This window comes from Chiloscyllium punctatum, chromosome 17, assembly GCF_047496795.1.
Source record: "Chiloscyllium punctatum isolate Juve2018m chromosome 17, sChiPun1.3, whole genome shotgun sequence".
Lineage (NCBI taxonomy): Eukaryota > Metazoa > Chordata > Chondrichthyes > Orectolobiformes > Hemiscylliidae > Chiloscyllium > Chiloscyllium punctatum.
In genome coordinates, this window is record NC_092755.1 from 87,161,793 (window position 1) to 87,181,011 (window position 19,219).

General features: G+C 40.3%; 1 protein-coding gene across 2 annotated transcripts in view; it reads right to left on the bottom strand.

Moving 5' to 3' along the window:
- The window catches only part of ydjc (YdjC chitooligosaccharide deacetylase homolog), a 73,156-nt gene that overhangs the window by 24,615 nt on the left and 29,322 nt on the right, over positions 1–19,219 (bottom strand). For both annotated transcript variants that reach the window (XM_072587818.1, XM_072587817.1), the window contains exons 2-3: positions 15,407–15,585; positions 2,509–2,668 (exon numbers count right to left, since the gene is read on the bottom strand). In XM_072587818.1, the coding sequence (XP_072443919.1) occupies positions 2,509–2,668; positions 15,407–15,570 (324 nt within the window). In that variant the 5' untranslated portion in view covers positions 15,571–15,585. The remainder of the gene's footprint in view (positions 1–2,508; positions 2,669–15,406; positions 15,586–19,219) is intronic.

Genomic DNA, 19,219 nt, shown 5'->3' on the forward strand with positions numbered 1-19,219 from the left:
GTCGCCATACTATAGGAAGGATGTTGAGGCATTGGAACGGGTGCAGAGGTGGTTTACCAGGATGTTGCCTGGTATGGTAGGAAGATCGCATAAGGAAAGGCTGAGGCACTTGGGGCTGTTTTCATTGGAGAAAAGAAGGTTTAGGGGTGACTTGATAGAGGTGTACAAGATGATTAGGGGTTTAGATAGGGTTGACCATGAGAACCTTTTTCCACGTATGGAGTCAGCTATTACGAGGGGGCATAGCTTTAAATTAAGGGGTGGTAGGTATAGGACAGATGTTAGGGGTAGATTCTTTACTCAGCGAGTCGTGAGTTCATGGAATGCCCTGCCAGTAGCAGTGGTGGACTCTCCCTCTTTATGGGCATTTAAAAGGGCATTGGATAGGCATATGGAGGATAGTGGGCTAGTGTAGGTTAGGTGGGCTTGGATCGGCGCAACATCGAGGGCCAAAGGGCCTGTACTGCACTGTATTGTTCTATATTCTATGTCTGGTCAGCATGGACAGGTTGGACCAAAGGGTCTGTTTCCATGCTGTACATCTCTATGACTCTATAATTATATCATTCACAGCATTTACTTAATGGTGGATGAAGTAAATGGAAAGATTAATGTTTTTCGCACTGAGGTCTCAGATACTTACAAGGTATACAATCTAAACCAAGCACATTTCACCAGGAAAACATCAGCTTGGACCAATGCACAGTGAGATTTCAAATAGATTTATTGAAGATTTCAGTACTGACACAAAAATAATTATTACATTTAAAAAGAAAATAGGCCAAGGACAGAGTTTTTGTAGACCAACAGCAAACACAGGTGGTGTTTTGGGGAAAAATAAGCTCTGGTGTTATGGGAACAATTTTGTATGATTTAGAAATATCATTAGGAAATCCAAACATAGCCGCATGATGCAGCTGTGCTCTAGGCCACGGAAGTTGGTTTAGATATTGCAATCCGTAATAGAATAGTCCCAAGGGCGGCACAGTGGCTTCAGTGGTTAGCACTGCTGCCTCACCAGGGTTCGATTCACCCTTGGACAACTGTCTGGGTGGAGTTTACATGATTTCTCCTGTCTGTGCGGGTTTCCTCTGGGTGCTCCTGTTTCCTCCCATAGTCCAGGGATGTGCAGGCTAGGTGGATTAGCCATGGGAAATGCAGGGTTACTGGGATAGGGTTGGAGGTTGGGTCTGGTTGGGATGCTCTTCGGAGGATTGGTGTGGACACAATGGATCAAATGGCCTGCTTTACACTGTAGAGAGTTTATGATTCTAAGTCTAAAATGATGGATCTAGTGAGGGAAGGGAGGCTTGTCTGAAGTATGGAATAGACATAGGTACAGCCCTCACTTTGTTTGCTTTGTGCATGTCCAGCTTTAAAAGGGAAAAGCATAAGAGTTGAAGTGAAAGAGTACGTGAGAATTTTGAGGTGTGTTCTCAACTTTTCAGCTGCATATAAACTGGTTTGAACTAGACTAAAGAGAAAGTCAGTCTATTGGATAAGGTCAAATAAGAATGCATGGCGACATTTTATAAAGTTGTCTTTCCTCGTAATAAATACAGTGGCTGCTTCTTTGTTATTTCACAAAATTATTAAGAGCTTGAGCACCAAAGCACAAGACACGTGTAGCAAGAGGGAAAAAACATTGGCTGGAATCTTCCAGTCCTGCAGGAAACAAGGGAGGAGGCTGAAAACCTGGATAATGAGATGAGTTGTCACTGGGACAGATATATGATACCTTTGTGCGACCGTACAAGTAGGTTCCAGGCACCGAGACTCATGAGCCCCTTTCTCCACTTAAAAATTGATAACCACTTAAAGGCCATTCTCACCTGAGCTGATCGAGGGGATGAGAGTAGGGAGAGGGCTGGCCATTCACAACCGTCCCTTTGCCCTTGTATCCGACCCTTTTGGACCACAATCCCTACGACTGCTTGAGAGAATGAAACCACCCTCCCCACAGCAACATTCACCTTTCTCCTAGGTCACTCCAACAGCCCAAGGAATCCAGGGCATGTTGTACCATCAGGAGCCATGGTCTCTTCCATGGCACTGCAAAGAACTAGAGCTGATGGCCTCTGACTGCCCAGCAGGAAATTGAGCAGAATATCCAGCAGGCAACAGTCAGCGCAGCAGTCTCGGGGCTTTCTCAGGCAGAACACAAGCCACCTGCCAAATCCACAAGATTCGGCCAAGTGGGAGAATTAAAACATAATTTTATCTGGCGACAGAAAATATCTGCCGGAAACATCACAAATCTAAGGATTAAAATCAAACCAGAAAAAGCAAGAACTGCATGCTTTAAGTACATGTATGTGTAAACCTGGATTAGGTTACAGAAATTTTAAAACCCAATAATCTCTGTTTATTTGCATTTTTACAATGAGAATGCCTTTTATGAGCAATCCTTATCCTTATGTCATTCGTTTCCATAATATTACTCCTAAAGGTGTAGTGAAATGATTACAAGTTTAATTATGGTGGAATTCTGTACTTGGTTCAGTATACCTCAGACAGGTTGATGTGGCCACTCTTCAGCACTTCCCTAATTCCCATCTTCCCATGGAAAAAGCCATCCTTGTTGACAAGGGAAGAGCCCATTCGGAGTTGATCACAGACAGGAAGCCCCTCAGAAAGGTTTGCATGAAGACCAAGTGGAACCTTGTTTCTGTTTGGCAGAGAGAAATATTTAAAGATTAAAAATGACTCACACAACTTATTAGATCAATTGCCATTAAGTGACCAAATGAGGGCCTCAACTGACTCATGGCAGATGGATGGTTTGAGACCCACACCACCATTGGCAAAATTCTAGCAAGATCGAATGAAGATTTTTTTTCTTTCAGACAGTAGTTTACCACAGAGGGCTGCAGATGCTGGAATTTTAAGTTCATTAGCATGCTGTTGATCTCGGCCGTGAATCAGTAAGGGATCAAGGGTCATGGGACAAGACAGGACAGTGGAGTTGAGGATTATGAGATCAGCCATGACCTCAATGATGGAGCAGACTCAATGGGCTGAATGGCCTACTTCTGTTTCCATGCCTTATGGTCTTAGATGGAAGGTAACAAGTATGGCCGACCACACCAGCCAATTTCACTACCATTAGCCTGCAGTCTCCACCTACCTGCACAGTCTCAGGAAGGTGTACAACACCATCCATTCTCTACTAGTAGTAAAGATGTCTCACACTTAAAAATTCATTCAAGTTAATTTTAATCTATTGTACTTATCGATGAGTCATTTTATTCTAATTTCAAACATTATGTTGTTATGCTATTCACATAACTGCTTCTGTAAATAACTGCAAACTTTCGAGGTCAGTCTGCCAATTCCTAGAATTGCACTTTTTGTATTAGAATTAGAATTATATTTTATGGTCATGTGTACTCAAAGCATGAGTACAGTGAAAAGTGTACAATGTCACCATTAATGACGATGGAACTAACATCATTATCAAATGTGGGAGCAGGAGGGGAAGTTGGATGAGTAATAATTTAATGGAAACATTTTTTAATTTCTTGAATGAGACGTTTAGATTAGATTAGATTAGATTACTTACAGTGTGGAAACAGGCCCTTCGGCCCAACAAGTCCACACCGCCCCGCCGAAGCGTAACCCACCCATACCCCTACCCCTACATCTATATCTACCCCTTACCTAACACTACGGGCAATTTAGCACCTGAACTGCACATCTTTGGACTGTGGGAGGAAACCGGAGCACCCGGAGGAAACCCACGCAGACACGGGGAGAACGTGCAAACTCCACACAGTCAGTCGCCTGAGGCGGGAATTGAACCTGGGTCTCTGGCGCTGTGAGGCAGCAGTGCTAACCACTGTGCCACCGTGGCTAAACCAATACTACTTGTCCATCCTAATTCCCTTGTGATTGTGGAGGTGAGCCACATTCTCAAACTGCTGTAGTCCCATTTGTTGATGCTGCACCTATAGTGGTGTACAGAAGGAATTTCAGAATTTTTACCAATGAACATGAATGAAAAGTCTTCTAGTTCCAAGTGAGGATGATGTGTGGCCTGGAGGGGAATGTGAGGACACTGTTCACTTGTGTTTGCTGCTCATCCTTCTAGCTGGTAGAGTTTGTGCTGGTACAGATCGTACATATAATGGTTGTAGTGTTCTAAATTTCTTTGGCTCTGGAAGGTTCCTGGCAGATTGGATATAAGCAAATGCTCAAGGATTTATTCAGTAGTCAGAAAGCAGAAATTTGTAGGCCAGTTAGCTTTAACTTTTTCATAAGGAATGTTACAGAATTCATTACTAAGGAATGGATAGTATGTTACTTGGAAAATCATGATTTGATCAGGCAGAGCCAACAAGGCATTTTGAAAGGAAAATTGTGTTTATCTGATTTATTAGAGATGAGTTTTGGATGAACTAATATTTACATTGGATAGAGTGAACCCCATAGAAGTGGTGCTTCCAAAGGCATCTGACAAGATATCACAAGACAATGTAGAAGTTAACATATTAGAATGGACAAAGGGTTTAGCTAATACAAAACAGTAGGGAGTACCAGGAAGTAACTGCCTGACTCTCCAAAGCCTGTCCACCATCTTCAAGGCACAAGTCAGGAGTGTGATGTAATATTCCAAACTTGCCAGGACGTGTGCCGCCCCAACAACAGTTGAAGCCTGATGGAACCAGGACAAAGCAGCCTGCTGATGACATTCTGAATATATGACATGAGCTCCACATACACATTAACTCTGTCCACCACTGACGCACAGCAGCAGCAGTGTACACAATCAACAAAATGTACTGCAGAAATTCACAAAAGCTCTTTAGACAGCACTTTCCAATGCCATGATTACGACCATCTGTGAGAGCCTTTATCCTTGGATGGTGATGGCTAGCACAAGAGTACATAGCTTTAAAATTAAAGGTGACATAAATAAGAGAGATGTCAGAGGTAGGTTCTTTACTCAGAGTAGTAAGGGCATGGAATGCCCTGCCTACAACAGTAGAAGACTCGCCAACTTAAATGACATTTAAATGGTCGTTGGATAATCATATGGATGATAATGGAACAGTGTAGGTTAGATGGGCTTTCACAGATCGGTGCAACATCGAGAGGCAAAGGACCTGTACTGTAATGTTCTATGTTTTATCACCTTAGATATAATGGTACCTAGGTACAAAATCATAGATACAAAGTAGAAAAATAAAGAACAAAGTTAAATATTAAATATTATAATCCTTCTTAGTTTTAAGTAGAAAAATAAAGAAATAAAAAGTTAGAAGTAGAAGGAGATCTGACAGGACTGTCAAAATCATGAGGGGAATGGATAGAACAGCTGAGAGAAATTGTTCTCATTAGTAAAGGGATTAAAAACAGGAGAGCACAGATTTGAAATCACATTTGCTTCTTTGATGCAAGAAGAAACATGTTCACACAATGAGTGGTTCTGTTATGGAAGTGTGATGAAGTCAGGTTCAACTGAGGTATTCAAAAGAGCAATGGATGAATATTTTAATGAAACATCCCACAAAAGGTATATGAAAAGGCAGGAGAGCGGTGCAAGAGAGTGATGCTTATGTGGAGAGCTGGTGCTGACATGATAAGCCAAATGACCTCCTCTCCACCATAACACTTCTGTGATTCTGTGAACTTGTCTATCAAGCTTCATCATGCTGAGTCTAAATATCTTGATCATGAGGAACAGCAGCAAAGGATGAAATTAAAAGGAACACAGTCCTGCACTCTGGATCCCACAACCTGATGGGATGCCCTTCCCCAAGGGCCAAAAAGATCTGCAGGTCAAGAATGGGCCTGTTCAGTCACAAGACATCCACAGCAGAAATTCTGATGTGAAAAATAGCTGAAACTGTGAATGTTGTATATTTCAAAAGTACATAATTGGCTGTAAAGCATTTGAGATATCGAATTGTTATGAAGTGAGATTTAAAATACAGTTTTTTTTTGGTTAACCAATTTTAATTTGATTTCCGGAGCCAATTGGAGAAATAAGCCATCTCATACCACACTTATAGACACCCTCCTCATACCTCAACAAACAAGAGTCAATATCCAAATCCCTCCAATACAGTGAATAAAACCACATGAATTGTGAATATTAGAAAATGTAAACAAAGACCAAGTAACTACTTTGTCCTTAACCTCTTGCTCATATTTATTGGGAGGAATATGTTAATTGATTATCAGCCATAATCATGCAAAAGTGAGGACTACTGAGTTTGAATTCCATAGCTTGATTTAATACAAGTCATTCTGTTAAAACATGCACTTCGTTAATGCAAATTCGCTATAACGCAATTGATGAATTGGGGACACTGTTTCTACAGTGTGACCTTTTAAAGCATGTATTGGTTATAACATGATTCTGACCCTGTTAGTTTAAATGGTGCTGCTGTTATGCCATTTTCTTCTAACACGGGATCTCACAAGAACAGAACTACTGCATTACAGCGGAAATGACAGTACCTGGGACTCCCATGGACTGGAATGGTGTTTAAAAAGCAACCTACACGGACTCCAAATGGCCATGAGCATCAATGACCTTTAGTGGTCAAGGTTTGATGTGAATTCAGCAGCAGACAGTTGAGCTGAATTAGCATTTTAATGAAAGGCAATGAACCCAGCCAGCAGGAACCATACGAAGGCCCTCATTCACACTTCACAATGTTTACAAGGGAAAATATATCCTGCAATTGTGAATCGTGGAGACAATTAACTCAAACAGGGAAATACACACAAAGCTTGCCTCTCAAGAAGCTGCTTTGGGCAGACAGAAAGAAGGAGTGAAGGAGCTAGGAATACACAATTGAAGGGTTAGGGAACTAACTCACTCTCTCTGTGAAGAAGAGCGATGATTAGGCAGGAGCAAGTTACTGCAGATGCTGGAATCTGTACTGAAAACAGAAAATGCTAGAAATTACAGCAGGTCCATGAGGAGAGAGCAAGCCTATGTTTCAAATCTAGATGACTCATCATCAGAGTGTTTAAATTAACGATAATATATAGTTTAGCAAGAAATGTCAAAAACTAAGAAGGATAACTGCAATGTTCACAATTGGGTTTTATGACAATACTAGTTTCACAATCATCATTGGGTGGCACAGTAGCTCAGTGGTTAGCTCTGCGGCCTCACAGTGCCAGGGACCTGCATTCAATTCCTGCCTCGGGCAACTGTGTGGAGTTTGCACATTCTCCCTGTGTCTGTGTGGGTTTCCTCTGGGTGCTCCGGTTTCCTCCCACAGTTCAAAGATGTGCAGGCCAAGTGAATTGGCCATGCTAAATTGCCCGTAGTGTTAGGTGCATTAGTCAGGGGTAAATGTGGGGGAGTGGGTTTGGGTGGGTTGCCCTTCAGAGGGTCGATGTGGACTTGTTGGGCTGAAGGGCCTGTTTCCATACTGTAGGGAATCTAATCTAATCATTACTGACACTAACTTTACGATTCCGAGTTTATTAGTTGAATTGAAATTCCACTAGCTGTTGTTGTGGGAGTTGAACCTTTATCCCCGGAACCCTTGTCAGCCTAGGCCTCTGGATGACCAGTCCAGTGAAATTATGACTTAATCACTACATTCCTCTATTACATAATGTTCTTAAACCATACACCAAAAGTCAATTACTCTTAATCCTTCCTACCCACGTTTGAAAGTAATCATTGTTTAAACACTATGACATCAAGGAACTGAAGCAAAACTGAAGTCAATGGGAATTGGGGGAAAACTCTCCATGGATTAGTCATACCTGACATATAGAAACGTGGTTCTGGTTGTTGAAGGTGAATCATCTCAGCTCTGGGACATTTCTGGAGGAATTCCTCAGGGTAGCGATCTAGACCCAACCATCTTCAGCTGCTTAGTCAATGACCTTGCACCCATCAGAAGATTAGAAGTAGGGATGTTCATCAATGATTGCTCAATATTCAGCACCATTCATTACTTCTCAGATACTTAAGCATACATCCAAAAACGTGGCAGAGCCTGGACAATATCCAGGCTCGTCTAAAAAGTGGCATGTAACATTCAGTCCACATAAATGTCAGACAATGATGTCTGTTATTAGAGATGAATCTAACAACTGCCTATTGACATTCAATTTTATTACTATCATTGAATCCCCCACTATAAATACCTGGGGGTTACAATTGACCAGACACTCAACTGGACTAGCCATATCAAGACAGTGGCTACAAGAACAGGTCAGTGGCTGCAACAAGTAACTCACCTCCTAACTCCCCAAAGCCTCTTCACAAGGCACAAGTCAGGAGTTGATGGAATACTCCTCACTTGCTCGGATGAATGCAGCTCCAACAACAATCAAGCCACTTGACACCATCCAGAACAAAGTAGCCCGCTTGACTGGAACCAAATTCTCAAACATTCACTCCCACCACATTCAGTAGCAGTAGCAGGGAACAGCCACAAGATGCAGTGCAGAAATTCATATTGGCTCCTCCGACAGCATCTTCCAAATGCATGACCACTTTCATCAGTTTACAATACCAATTTGTTTTTATTCGTGCTATTTAATTTAACTGTCTTCTTTTAATAAAAAACAATTAAATTAATTTGTTAGTATAAGAAGGCCTGTGCTTTTCAAACGAGGTTTCAACCCAAAATTCACTAAATCGTGACAGCAGCTATTTAACTTTAAATCATATACACATTGATGTTCATAGTTGCTGTAACCTGTCAAATTGAGCACATTGACAGACATCATACTCCTGACTTTCCTTGTCAATAAGTTAAAAGGTCACACTGCCACAATTCGAGTCTTTTTTTTATATTATTCCACTTCCAATTTATTTTGCCATCTTTCAGAAATACAAGTGAGATGTTGATAATTGATGAATTGTTCTAATAAGAGCCACTGGGGAACAGCGATGAAGAGACAACAACAAAAAAAACTTAGCACCTGCTTCAATCATCATTAACTCAAACTGTTCTATAACCACAGGTTCAATGCCTGCCATGTGAAGTGACAGTCAAGGCTACAAATAAAAGCATCATAGTTAAGCTGCTTTATAGTGTGCAAAAATGCTCATCTACTGTACCATTCATAAAAGGTCTTTACACATGCCCAGAATATCCCACTTCCTCTGACAGGCAAAGGATTCCAACACATATAGAAGGGGTGGCATTCAGACCAATCAATTGCATGGGGCCCTGACATTATTCAGTGAAAGAACACTTGTACAATGGCAAAAGCTGATCCTTAAACGTTTTGTCAACTATACTTAAATCAGGTATTGCAAGCGCTTTTTTTAAAAAAAAGTTGTGTCTGCAATTTGACACCAAATTAAAGCACCTCGTTGAAACTGATAACTCTGAAAAAAATTAGCAACCGAAAGAATGGCAGGTCAAGGTTTCATGTTTTAAGATATTTACTGTAACAAATAAAAGAACAAAGAACAATACAGAGTCAAGAGTGTGGCACTTGAAAAGCGCAGCAGGTCAGGCAGCATCTGAGGAGCAGGAGAATCAACGTTTTGGGCATAAGCCCTTCATCAGGCAAGACAATATAGCACAGGAAAAGACACTTCGGCCCTCCAAGCCTTTGCCAACACATTTTTCCCTTCCATACTAAAACTGTCTTCACTTACAGGATCCATAATCCCTCTATTCCCTTTCTATTCATGTATTCATCCACATGTTTCTTGAATGCTGCAATTGTGTCTGCTTCCACCACCTCCTTTTACAACATATTCCAGACACACACCATCCTTTGTGTGAACAACTTGACTCTCACATCTCATTTAAACTTCCACCTTGAACCAGTGTCCTCTAGTAAATGACCCGTACACCCTGGGAAAAAAGTCTCATACTTTACATTCTATCCGTGCCATTCACAATCTTATAAACTTCTTTTGGGTCACCCCTCAATCTCCTGCATTCTAGTGAAAACAAGCCCAGTCTATCCAACCTTTCCACATAGCTAAAATCCCCCATACCAGACAACATCCTGGTAAAGAATTTTTGTACCCTCTCCAATGCATCTACAACCTCCTGGTTATGTGGTGACCAGAACTGTATGCAATATTCCAAGTTTAGCCTAACTAAAGTTCTATAAAGCTGCAGCATAACATTCCTACCCTTGTACTCAATGCCCCTTCCAATGGAAGCAAGCATGCCACAGGCCTGTTTTTTCACTACCTTATCTATCTGCATTGCCACCTTCAAAGATCTTCACTGAAGAAAAGCACTTTAATGAGAAATATTCTCTGTAGGGAACTTCAGAAGTCATATGCATTTTTACTATCATTTCAATTTTAGAAATAGACTCACCTCAACAATGAATTAGTTTTATAATTGGAAGGGTGTGTACTTTAATGTTGTAATGGTCTATAGCCTTGTATCCAATGCCTTCAACCATTCCCTGACATCATGCAAAATGAATTGCATTGACTGAAGATGATAGAGGTTGAAATGGATTATCCAGTTGGCACTGTCTGATGCACTCTTTAGCTGGGCTCCACCAGGGTGGGGATTTTTATGAACCTCCCCTGCCCCATTTCCATTACTTGCTTCATTGTCTGCTATCAGTAATGACTGAGGAGCTTGATCTCATCTAGTGTGCTGGTTGTAGATTGCTTAACTCCATCTATAGCATGCTGCTTCTGCTGGCTAGCATGCATGTAATCTTGTGTTATTTTTTTTTTTCTTTTTCTTTTTTTTTTCCGTGCAGGTGTGAGACACAGTGAAAGGACACAAAGTGCACAAATCTTTATTCAATTTCCACCACCAGGAAGATATGAAAAACACCCGAGTGGCCAGTGACAAGCACTGCCCTTCAAACCACAGGGCAATGCTGTGTGAGCAAAACAGTGAAGGGGAGGGTAGGGACTAAATCAAAACAGAGTTGGATGGAGAAATGATGCACTCCACTCCCTGCGGCGCCCACCTCTCCGTAATCTTGTGTTAAAGCCTCATCTGGTTGGCTGCTCATTTGTAGGTTTGTTTATCGTTTATCCCACTCCTGGCATGCATTCCTGGCCTTCTCTTAACCAGGCTTCGGAATGGTTGAGTGAGGGCCATGTCAGACTCTAGATTATGGTTGAATATATTCTGCTGTTGATGGCCCACAGTACATTATGGATCTCCAGTTTTGAACTGCTACTTATGTTCTGAATCTATCTCATTTAGCGTGGTGCTGGTATCATATAGTACAATGGATGGTAATTATTTTTGACAATTTGTGTAGACATGTTATGATACACATCTGGGCAGATGGGTCTTGAATCCAGATCTCCTGGAACACTGCAAAACAAATGTTCGCCACAAAAAAGGGTATGCTTACTGTGAATAAAAGATTGTTTCCTTGATGACTAAAAGCATTGGTCACTCCTACCAATTCCCTCCAGGTCAGATTAGTTACAATACCTAGACAGCAATACCTAGGTCAGGGAGGTTTTCTCTCCTTGCATTGGTATCAGAGCAGCTGTTTTAATTTGTCTTTACTTTTTAAAAATGTAATTGCTTTTTGATCTTGAACGTTATTCTGCTAAATAACTAAAGAAACTAGATACATAAACTTGTTTGCACTGAAGCAGTTGTATTTTTTCATTAAGTCAAATTTTATTTCAAAACATATGATCAACAAGGCTATTTTTCTCTGATTTTGTGATCTCTATTGTGCAGTTAAAGCTTCAAATTCATATTCATTATTAACAAAGCTAATTGTTGAAGTTCAAAGGCCCTTCACCACTCTTGACCTCTTCTAGGATTTACACTCAAGTAAAGGTTGATAATCCTGAGAATGCAATGTCATTTAATTGCTGATCAAATTCACTTCGAACAAAATTGTATCTAATTAGCTCCCCGTTCCTAAACCCAAAACAATCAAATTCTGATCACTAGGCAACCAGATGACAAAGCCAATTAACTCATCTCAATTTACCTACTTAGAAAGATGTAAAGAAAACTCTCGCCCATTTATTCATTAAATAGTTTCATGATTTACATTTTCATTTCCATTACTCTATTGGATTATCTATACCACTTCAGGCGAAACCCTTAGATATGGATAAGAAATTGGTTGATGTATTTATTGGAATTTTATTTCTGAGTAGAAAGAAATTCAATGGAGTGGTCCAGGTCTCCCTGTGGTCAGGACTACTCTCTGATTCAGATAGTAAATACAAAGTGATCACATTTGCAGATGATACCAAACTGGGAAGGACAGTGTCATCAGAAGTAGCTCAGAAATGACAAGATAATCAGACAGAATAATAATAGACTAACACAATAAAGAAAATGGATGTAATTTTTTCTGGCATCAGTCCAAAATATACCTTTTACGAACATGTTAAATTAGCCCCACAGTTAAATTAATGTTCTGGGTTTACTTTCTCTACTCCCTGAAACATCTGTAAGATCACCTTTCAGACATCTTCCTTTCTAGAGTGAGAAGCCCAAGTTTTGGACCATTCGGACTTGCAGCTCTTCTCTGCACTGTCTCTGCATTCTCTAACAACGTAACTGGACACAGTCTGGCCAGAGCAAATTCAATTCGCAATTTCACTTCCTTCCATTCCACAGTTTTGTTTCTGTTCGTTCAATATCATTTTGGTTTTTGAATCTCCTAGATGGATGAACTAAGATTAGTAAATTTTGCTTTCTTCATCCACAGTTATCCCATGATCAGTTTGTGTCAAACTCTAAAGTATATAATCACTCCTGTGACTAAGTGACATTGCAATGTAAAGGATTACCAAAAACTCAGCCAAACACAAATCCTGAGATCAAATGGTGATAAGGCAGGTGATGAGGCATGAAATCACTATTTCAGTTCCAAAGTTTAATTTGCCAATTATGAGTGTTAATTTAAAGCATTAATAATTAAAGGTGAATAACAAGATGCAAAAATAAAACCAGAAAAACTATTGGTTCATACCAGACATGCTGAGTGTTTCCAGTCATTTCTGTTGTGTATGATCAAACTTTATTCTTTTATGGATGTGGATGTTGCAAGGCCAGCATTTGTTGTCCATCCATGATTGCTCTTGAACCAAATGGTCCTTTGCAAAGGACAATTCAAAGCCAAATATTGCTGTGGGTCTGGAATCACACATAGGCTAGACTTGGTCAGGTCTACACACTCAGGATGGACAATTCCTTCTCTAAAGGGTATTAATAAACCAGACAGGTGTTCCTGCATTACCGAGGCTAGTTTTCAATTTCAGAACTTTTAACTGAATTTAAATTTCAAAGTTGTCCCCAGAGCATTAGCCTGAGTCTCTAGATTACTAGCCCAGTTACTGAATCACCAGAGTTTTGTATTATTACTGTGTAATATAGTACTGGCTTTATTCATTGCTAACCTGTGTTAATTTACTTGTCTTGGTTACATTTGCTGCACATCAAGGTTGGAATCATATAGGGGCCTGAATGATGAGGGCTGTGGTGAGAAGTGTGGGAGAATCACATGAAAAGTCTAAAAAGGCCTCTCTCTGTATCAGAACAACTTCCTGCTTCTTTTGAATAGGTCCTGGTAGTCGAGGCAAGATTCTTACTCGGTAACAGCAAGTTGCCTATTAAGAGTGATTGTTGATAATGACCCTAATGAATGGCATATCTCACCTCATTAATATGCAGTTTCCTACCTTACCACCTGCTGTAAGCAAACTGGATGCCAAAAATCCTCCACTTGAGGAGGTCAGAGTGGATTCTTGTTGAGTTCATCTCTCCACTTGCTTCAGTGGAAATCCATGTTGAGTGCTAGGCTCCAATTTATCCATGGATACTAGCCACACATAACCCCATGTCCACAGGCATTGACATTTAACATGTCTAAGCCTCTAAGTATGCTTTCATCTCTGGGCTGTTCACTTGGCACTCATTCATTTTGTCTCTACCTGGATGCTTGCTGCTCGCAGCCTTGCATTGCCTTAGCTCTTTGTGCTTTGTGACTCAGCTAGAAATACCAGGCTCACAGTCAGTAGACACAAAACCAAGAAGCTAGTCACAGTTGTTAGCAGTTCTCAGTCACCACAAAAGGAGACAGTCTTTGTTTTGGGGGTGCCTGCACTGTAAATCAAGGGGAAGCTTGATACCAACGCAAGGGCTTGGACTCACTCAGTCAGCAGCTCAGAGAATTCAGAATCAGGACCCTCTCCACTGGAAGTATAAGGAGCTGATTTTTGGGCAGCTCACCATCTGTCTTCTGTCCTGTTGTGCACTTCCTGGTATGAGGGGTAGCTAATGAGGAAGATGAAACTTTGAACTTAATAAAACCCAAATTATGTGTCAGCTTTACTTTGCTCTCTAACCCAAGAAACCAGAGCCTTGAGTATGTCTGCAAATATGTATGTAGTCCACCTTCCAGCAACTGAATGCTGATTAGTGTGCAAGTAAGAGCATATAGCTGTATGATAATTCAAGAAACAATTAAACAACACATTAAAAATTACATTTTTTTCTGGATAATCCAAATCATCTTCCAAAGGACAACCTCAGAACATTATGAACTTCATAACTGGTCCAAAAGCAGGACTTCTGCCTTCAGGTAGTCTCAATTAATTTAGCAAAATTTAACGTAGGTGACTTTACAACAGCGACAGGATATATACACATCTGAAATTCCTTGCACCAACTGAAGGTACTCGGTTTACCAGTAAGTTTGGATTCACTGTCATTAGTTCAGTGGTAGTACTCAAACCTATAACCTTCTGGTTCACTATAAGCACAAGTTCATTTCTAGAGATTGAAGCACATACTCCATGCTGCCGGTTCACTGCAGTAGTGAGGGAGTGTGCACTGTCAGAGTTGCTGTCTTTTAGATGAGGAATTAAACCTATTGTTCTCTTGGAGCTGTAATAGACCTTATGATATTGTAAAGAATAGCAGGGGCATTCTCCCAACATTTTAACTTCTAATATCACTAACACAAACGTCATTGTTGGTAGTAGACCATGGCTGTGAGCAAATTGGCTGTTTGGTTAACCTACATAATAACCAACCATTTCAACAAGCATCATTTGACTGTAAAGCACTTTGGGACAGTCAGAAGCCATGAAATGTGCCACATAAAGGCAAGCCTTTCTCTTCTTCTCTTATTATAACTTGCACCAACTTTCATCCTACCAGATTTAAAAAATACTTACTCTGGCAGTCTGAAGTGACTGAACTAATTAGCAATGAGACACAAATTATACCGGCTTTCCCAGAGTTACAAACAGGTTCCATTCCTCAGTATGTTCGTAAGTTGATTTGTCTGCAAGTTGGAACACAATACAGTCCAATATAAAATATCCATTATCTAAATCCACGTGCACATTCATATGTTGGATATTTAAAATTAATAGTACTACAGGAGCTCATTCGTAAGTACAAGCACTCCTAAGTTGAGGGCTCCTGCAAAGTAATATTAATTATTAAAATGTGTCAGAAATGAAGTAAGGAAAGAATGAACCCACCTTGTAGTCGATGTCGCTGCCTCTTTAGCCGCAGTGCCATTTACCAATAAGGAAACGTTGGAAATTGCTTTTGCGTTAAAGCATTCCATAATACCTTGATTCCTCCTCAAGCAATATCCAAAATCATCACCAGTCACTATTAACCTCACTCTAGGTTGCGGCATTCTCAACTGTCACGGCTAAAGACAGAAAAGCAGAAACCAAAGTGAAAGTTTGACACAAGCAGTATTGCAGTCATCATGCTGTCCTTTCCGTCAGCATTATTGCTAACAAGGGAGAATCACGTTACTTTATACAATTCAATAGCTATTATAACACATATGCAATAGATCTCAACTTATGCATATCTTTTTCATCTTACAACAACAATGTTACCTTCTATCTTTATTTGGTATTTGAAGTAATGTGTATGAACAAATAAATTCGGGGAAGATTGTGTCATAATGTTCATGTCACTGCCAGAGACCCAGGCTATTTCTCTGGGTGCACATGTTCAAATCCCACATAACAGCTGATGAAATTTAAAGTCAATTAATAATTCTAGATTTGAAAACTAGTTTCAGGGTCATCATTACTGAGACTATCAACAATTGGTGTTAAAATCCATCTGTCTCATTCATGTCTTTTCGGGAAGGAAAATTGCCCCCTTTTCTATGTGAGGCCTATATGTGACTTCAGGCCCAGTAATTGACTCTTGAATGGATTCTGAAATTCACTCGGTTGAAGGACAATTAGGAACAGACAACAAACAACCTTAGTGATGATGGCAACATCCATTGAAAGAAAACATTTTAAAAATAAAGATGCCAGACCTTTTAATTTTCCACAAAGATAACTTTCAGAAACTCATTAGACAATTCTTTTTGTAATGGTTTATTTTCAGACACTTTCTAGAAAAGGATAATGCTCTCTGGCGTGAGTCCATTATCTGTTTTTGCATGAGAAGTCGCTCACTGCACTTGGATAAAACTAGTAGGATTTGAATACTAATGCTTTGGGTAAGATGTGAGTAGAGTCTGGTTATGTTCTATTAATGTCAATTTTGGTCTATTTATGCTTCTGTAAAGCACCTAATATTTTACTACATAACGAGATATTATTCAAATGCAAATTGATGTGGCTGTAACGTGACTCATCTGCCCAGGCTGGTGATCCATTTTCTACTAGACAATAACCAGAGAAGACCAATTGTATTAGAGTGGAAAACATCTGTTTTAACCACCAAGACTACCTACTTCTCTTTCAGGAATACCAACTGCCCAAGTCATTAACTTTGATATCTTCAATGTTCTCTGTAAGTATCTATCCACTTCCATCTGATATAAAGTCCAATTTGTCCAGAAATCAACAGCCCATTGCCAATTCCACATAATGTCCAGCACAGCCATCAACACCATCCTTGACAAGTTCTCACTCAAAGCAGTCATTTACAAACATTATTCAGATTTCTGCATTGTTTTCTACCTGCCAGCATGAAAGTATATCCCTCACTACCATTACTGATTCTTTTATTCTTCCTACTAGGTTTAAAATATATCTCCTCATTACCAGAACCTGTTTCTAAATCCTTAAGCTAACCATCTCTTACATTAGCTTATCAGTAGTAGCCTGATATCAGTGAAGTAGCAAGGGAAAAGTTTCTTCAATTAGAAAAGATATCTAGTGTTTGGCTGTAGTAAAATATTTCCCAGCAGATGCAGATGATACTGATAGAAGCACAAATGTTCAGGACAAAGAATCAGAGATTGCAGAAATTTAATGAATGGCCTTTGCAAATAGTGAAAGCTTTTTATTTAGCTGTGCAAAAGATATTGGGAACAGGTGAATAAGGTGAGGCCATTTAGCCCCTTGAGATTATCCTGCTATTCAATAGCTGAACTTTAACAGCACTCCATATTGCCCAGTTATCTCTTGGTATTTCTGGTTAATAAAAAGCTATCAAGCTAGTCTTGAATTAACAGATGATCTAGCATCAAGTGCTATTTGCGAAGTGGGTTCCAAATCCACTGATAGGTCTGGTTCCAATTTTCAGACAATGGACCTAGTCTTAGACTCCCCAATGGGCACAGGAAGGCTAGATGCAGCAAAACAAACTGTGCCCATTAATATCTTGAAAACTTTGATTATAATAATCCTTTGAATATTCAAAATTCCAAGAAATGCAATACCAGTTTGTTTAATTTCTCCTTGCTGTTAACCCTCAGACTCAAGGTTGTTCTTGAATCCTAACCAGGACACTCTGAGATACAGGGTAGAATCTTAAAGGGGCCTGAGTGATGTGGGCAATGGCAAGAAATCTGGGAAAATTATGTGTTAATTTGAGCAAAGCCGATTCGACATTGGAAAATGCAGCTAGTTCCTCCCAACAGCAATCTAGATGTCGAGTCAAGATTTGTGCGAAGCAGCAGCGAGATACATATTAAAGGAGCATTAATGCTTGCTATCAGCCTGATTAACTGAAAATAGAATGAGAAACAGACCATTTGGTCCAACTCATCCATTCCAACCAGATATCCTAAATTAATCTAGTCCCTTTTGCCTGCATTTGGGCCTTGTCCCTCTAAACCCACCCTCTTCATGTTCCCATCCAATTAAATGTCGTAATTGCACTAGCCCTCACCACTTCCTCTGGCAGCTTAGTCCACACAGACACCACCCTCTTTGTGAAAACGTTGTCCCTTAAGTCCCATTTAAACCATTCCCCTCTCACTTTAAACATATGCCCTCTAATTTTGGACTCCCTCACCCTGGGGAAAAGACCTTGGATATTCTTCCTATCCATGCCCCTCATGATTTTAGGAACCTCTATAAGGTCACCCCTCAGCCTCCAATGCTCCAGGGAAAATAGCCCCAGCCTATTCAGTCTTTCCCTGTAGCTCAAACCCTTCAACTTCAGCAACATCCTTGCAAATCTTCTCTGAACCCTTTCAAGTTTCACAACATCTGGAACAGAGACCAGAATTGAATGCAGTATTTCAAAAGTGACCTCACCAATGTCCTGTCCAGCATTCTTCCTTCATTAACATGGAACCTCCTATTCTACCATGTGCTGTGAACAATCTAGATGTGAGGAAATCTCGACATGGAAGTTTGAGTGGGTATGGCAATACCAGTTTGCCACATGCTCCCAAGGACCTCAGTCTTGAACACGGTAGCAGAACTCACGGGCAGTGACTGCATGCACCCCATGCCCACAGATCTTGGGAATGGACATTTGCTAGCACCTCCTATAATCATGTCACACCTCCTATCCAGTTTCAGGACTCTTCAGCTCTTTAAAGTTACAACTCCAATACATTGGGACTTATCATTGCAATGTTGCTGCAAGAAATATGTGAAGGGACAGGCACCCTGCTCAATCATTTGAACAGGCTGGCATCACAGGGCAATTTGCTTGCTGCAGACTGTAGGCGATGTCATTTGCCTGGGAGCAGTCAGCATTGTAGGACAAACAGGTCCTTAACACGTGTTCGTAGCAGCTCGGAATTCAGTGCAAATCTGCAACTTCTCCACCATGGTGTCCAATTTAGAAACAGTTTGGCTACCTGCTACACTAAGGTAGCAGGTAGCATTAACTTTGAAGCACTGTGTTATTTCAAGGATGTAAAGGTACAACATAAATGCAAATGATTTATTTTTAAGAAGAGTTTTCAGTTTACAGTTGAAAACAGTACAAAGTTGGTCACCAGCGTATTATTTTGTAGCTGCAATGGGATGCCTTAGAAAAACTCTTGGGATAGGCAAAATATAAGTACAAGTACAATTCAGGGGAGCAAAGTTTTATTTTTTTAAAAATAACTTACAATTTAAAAT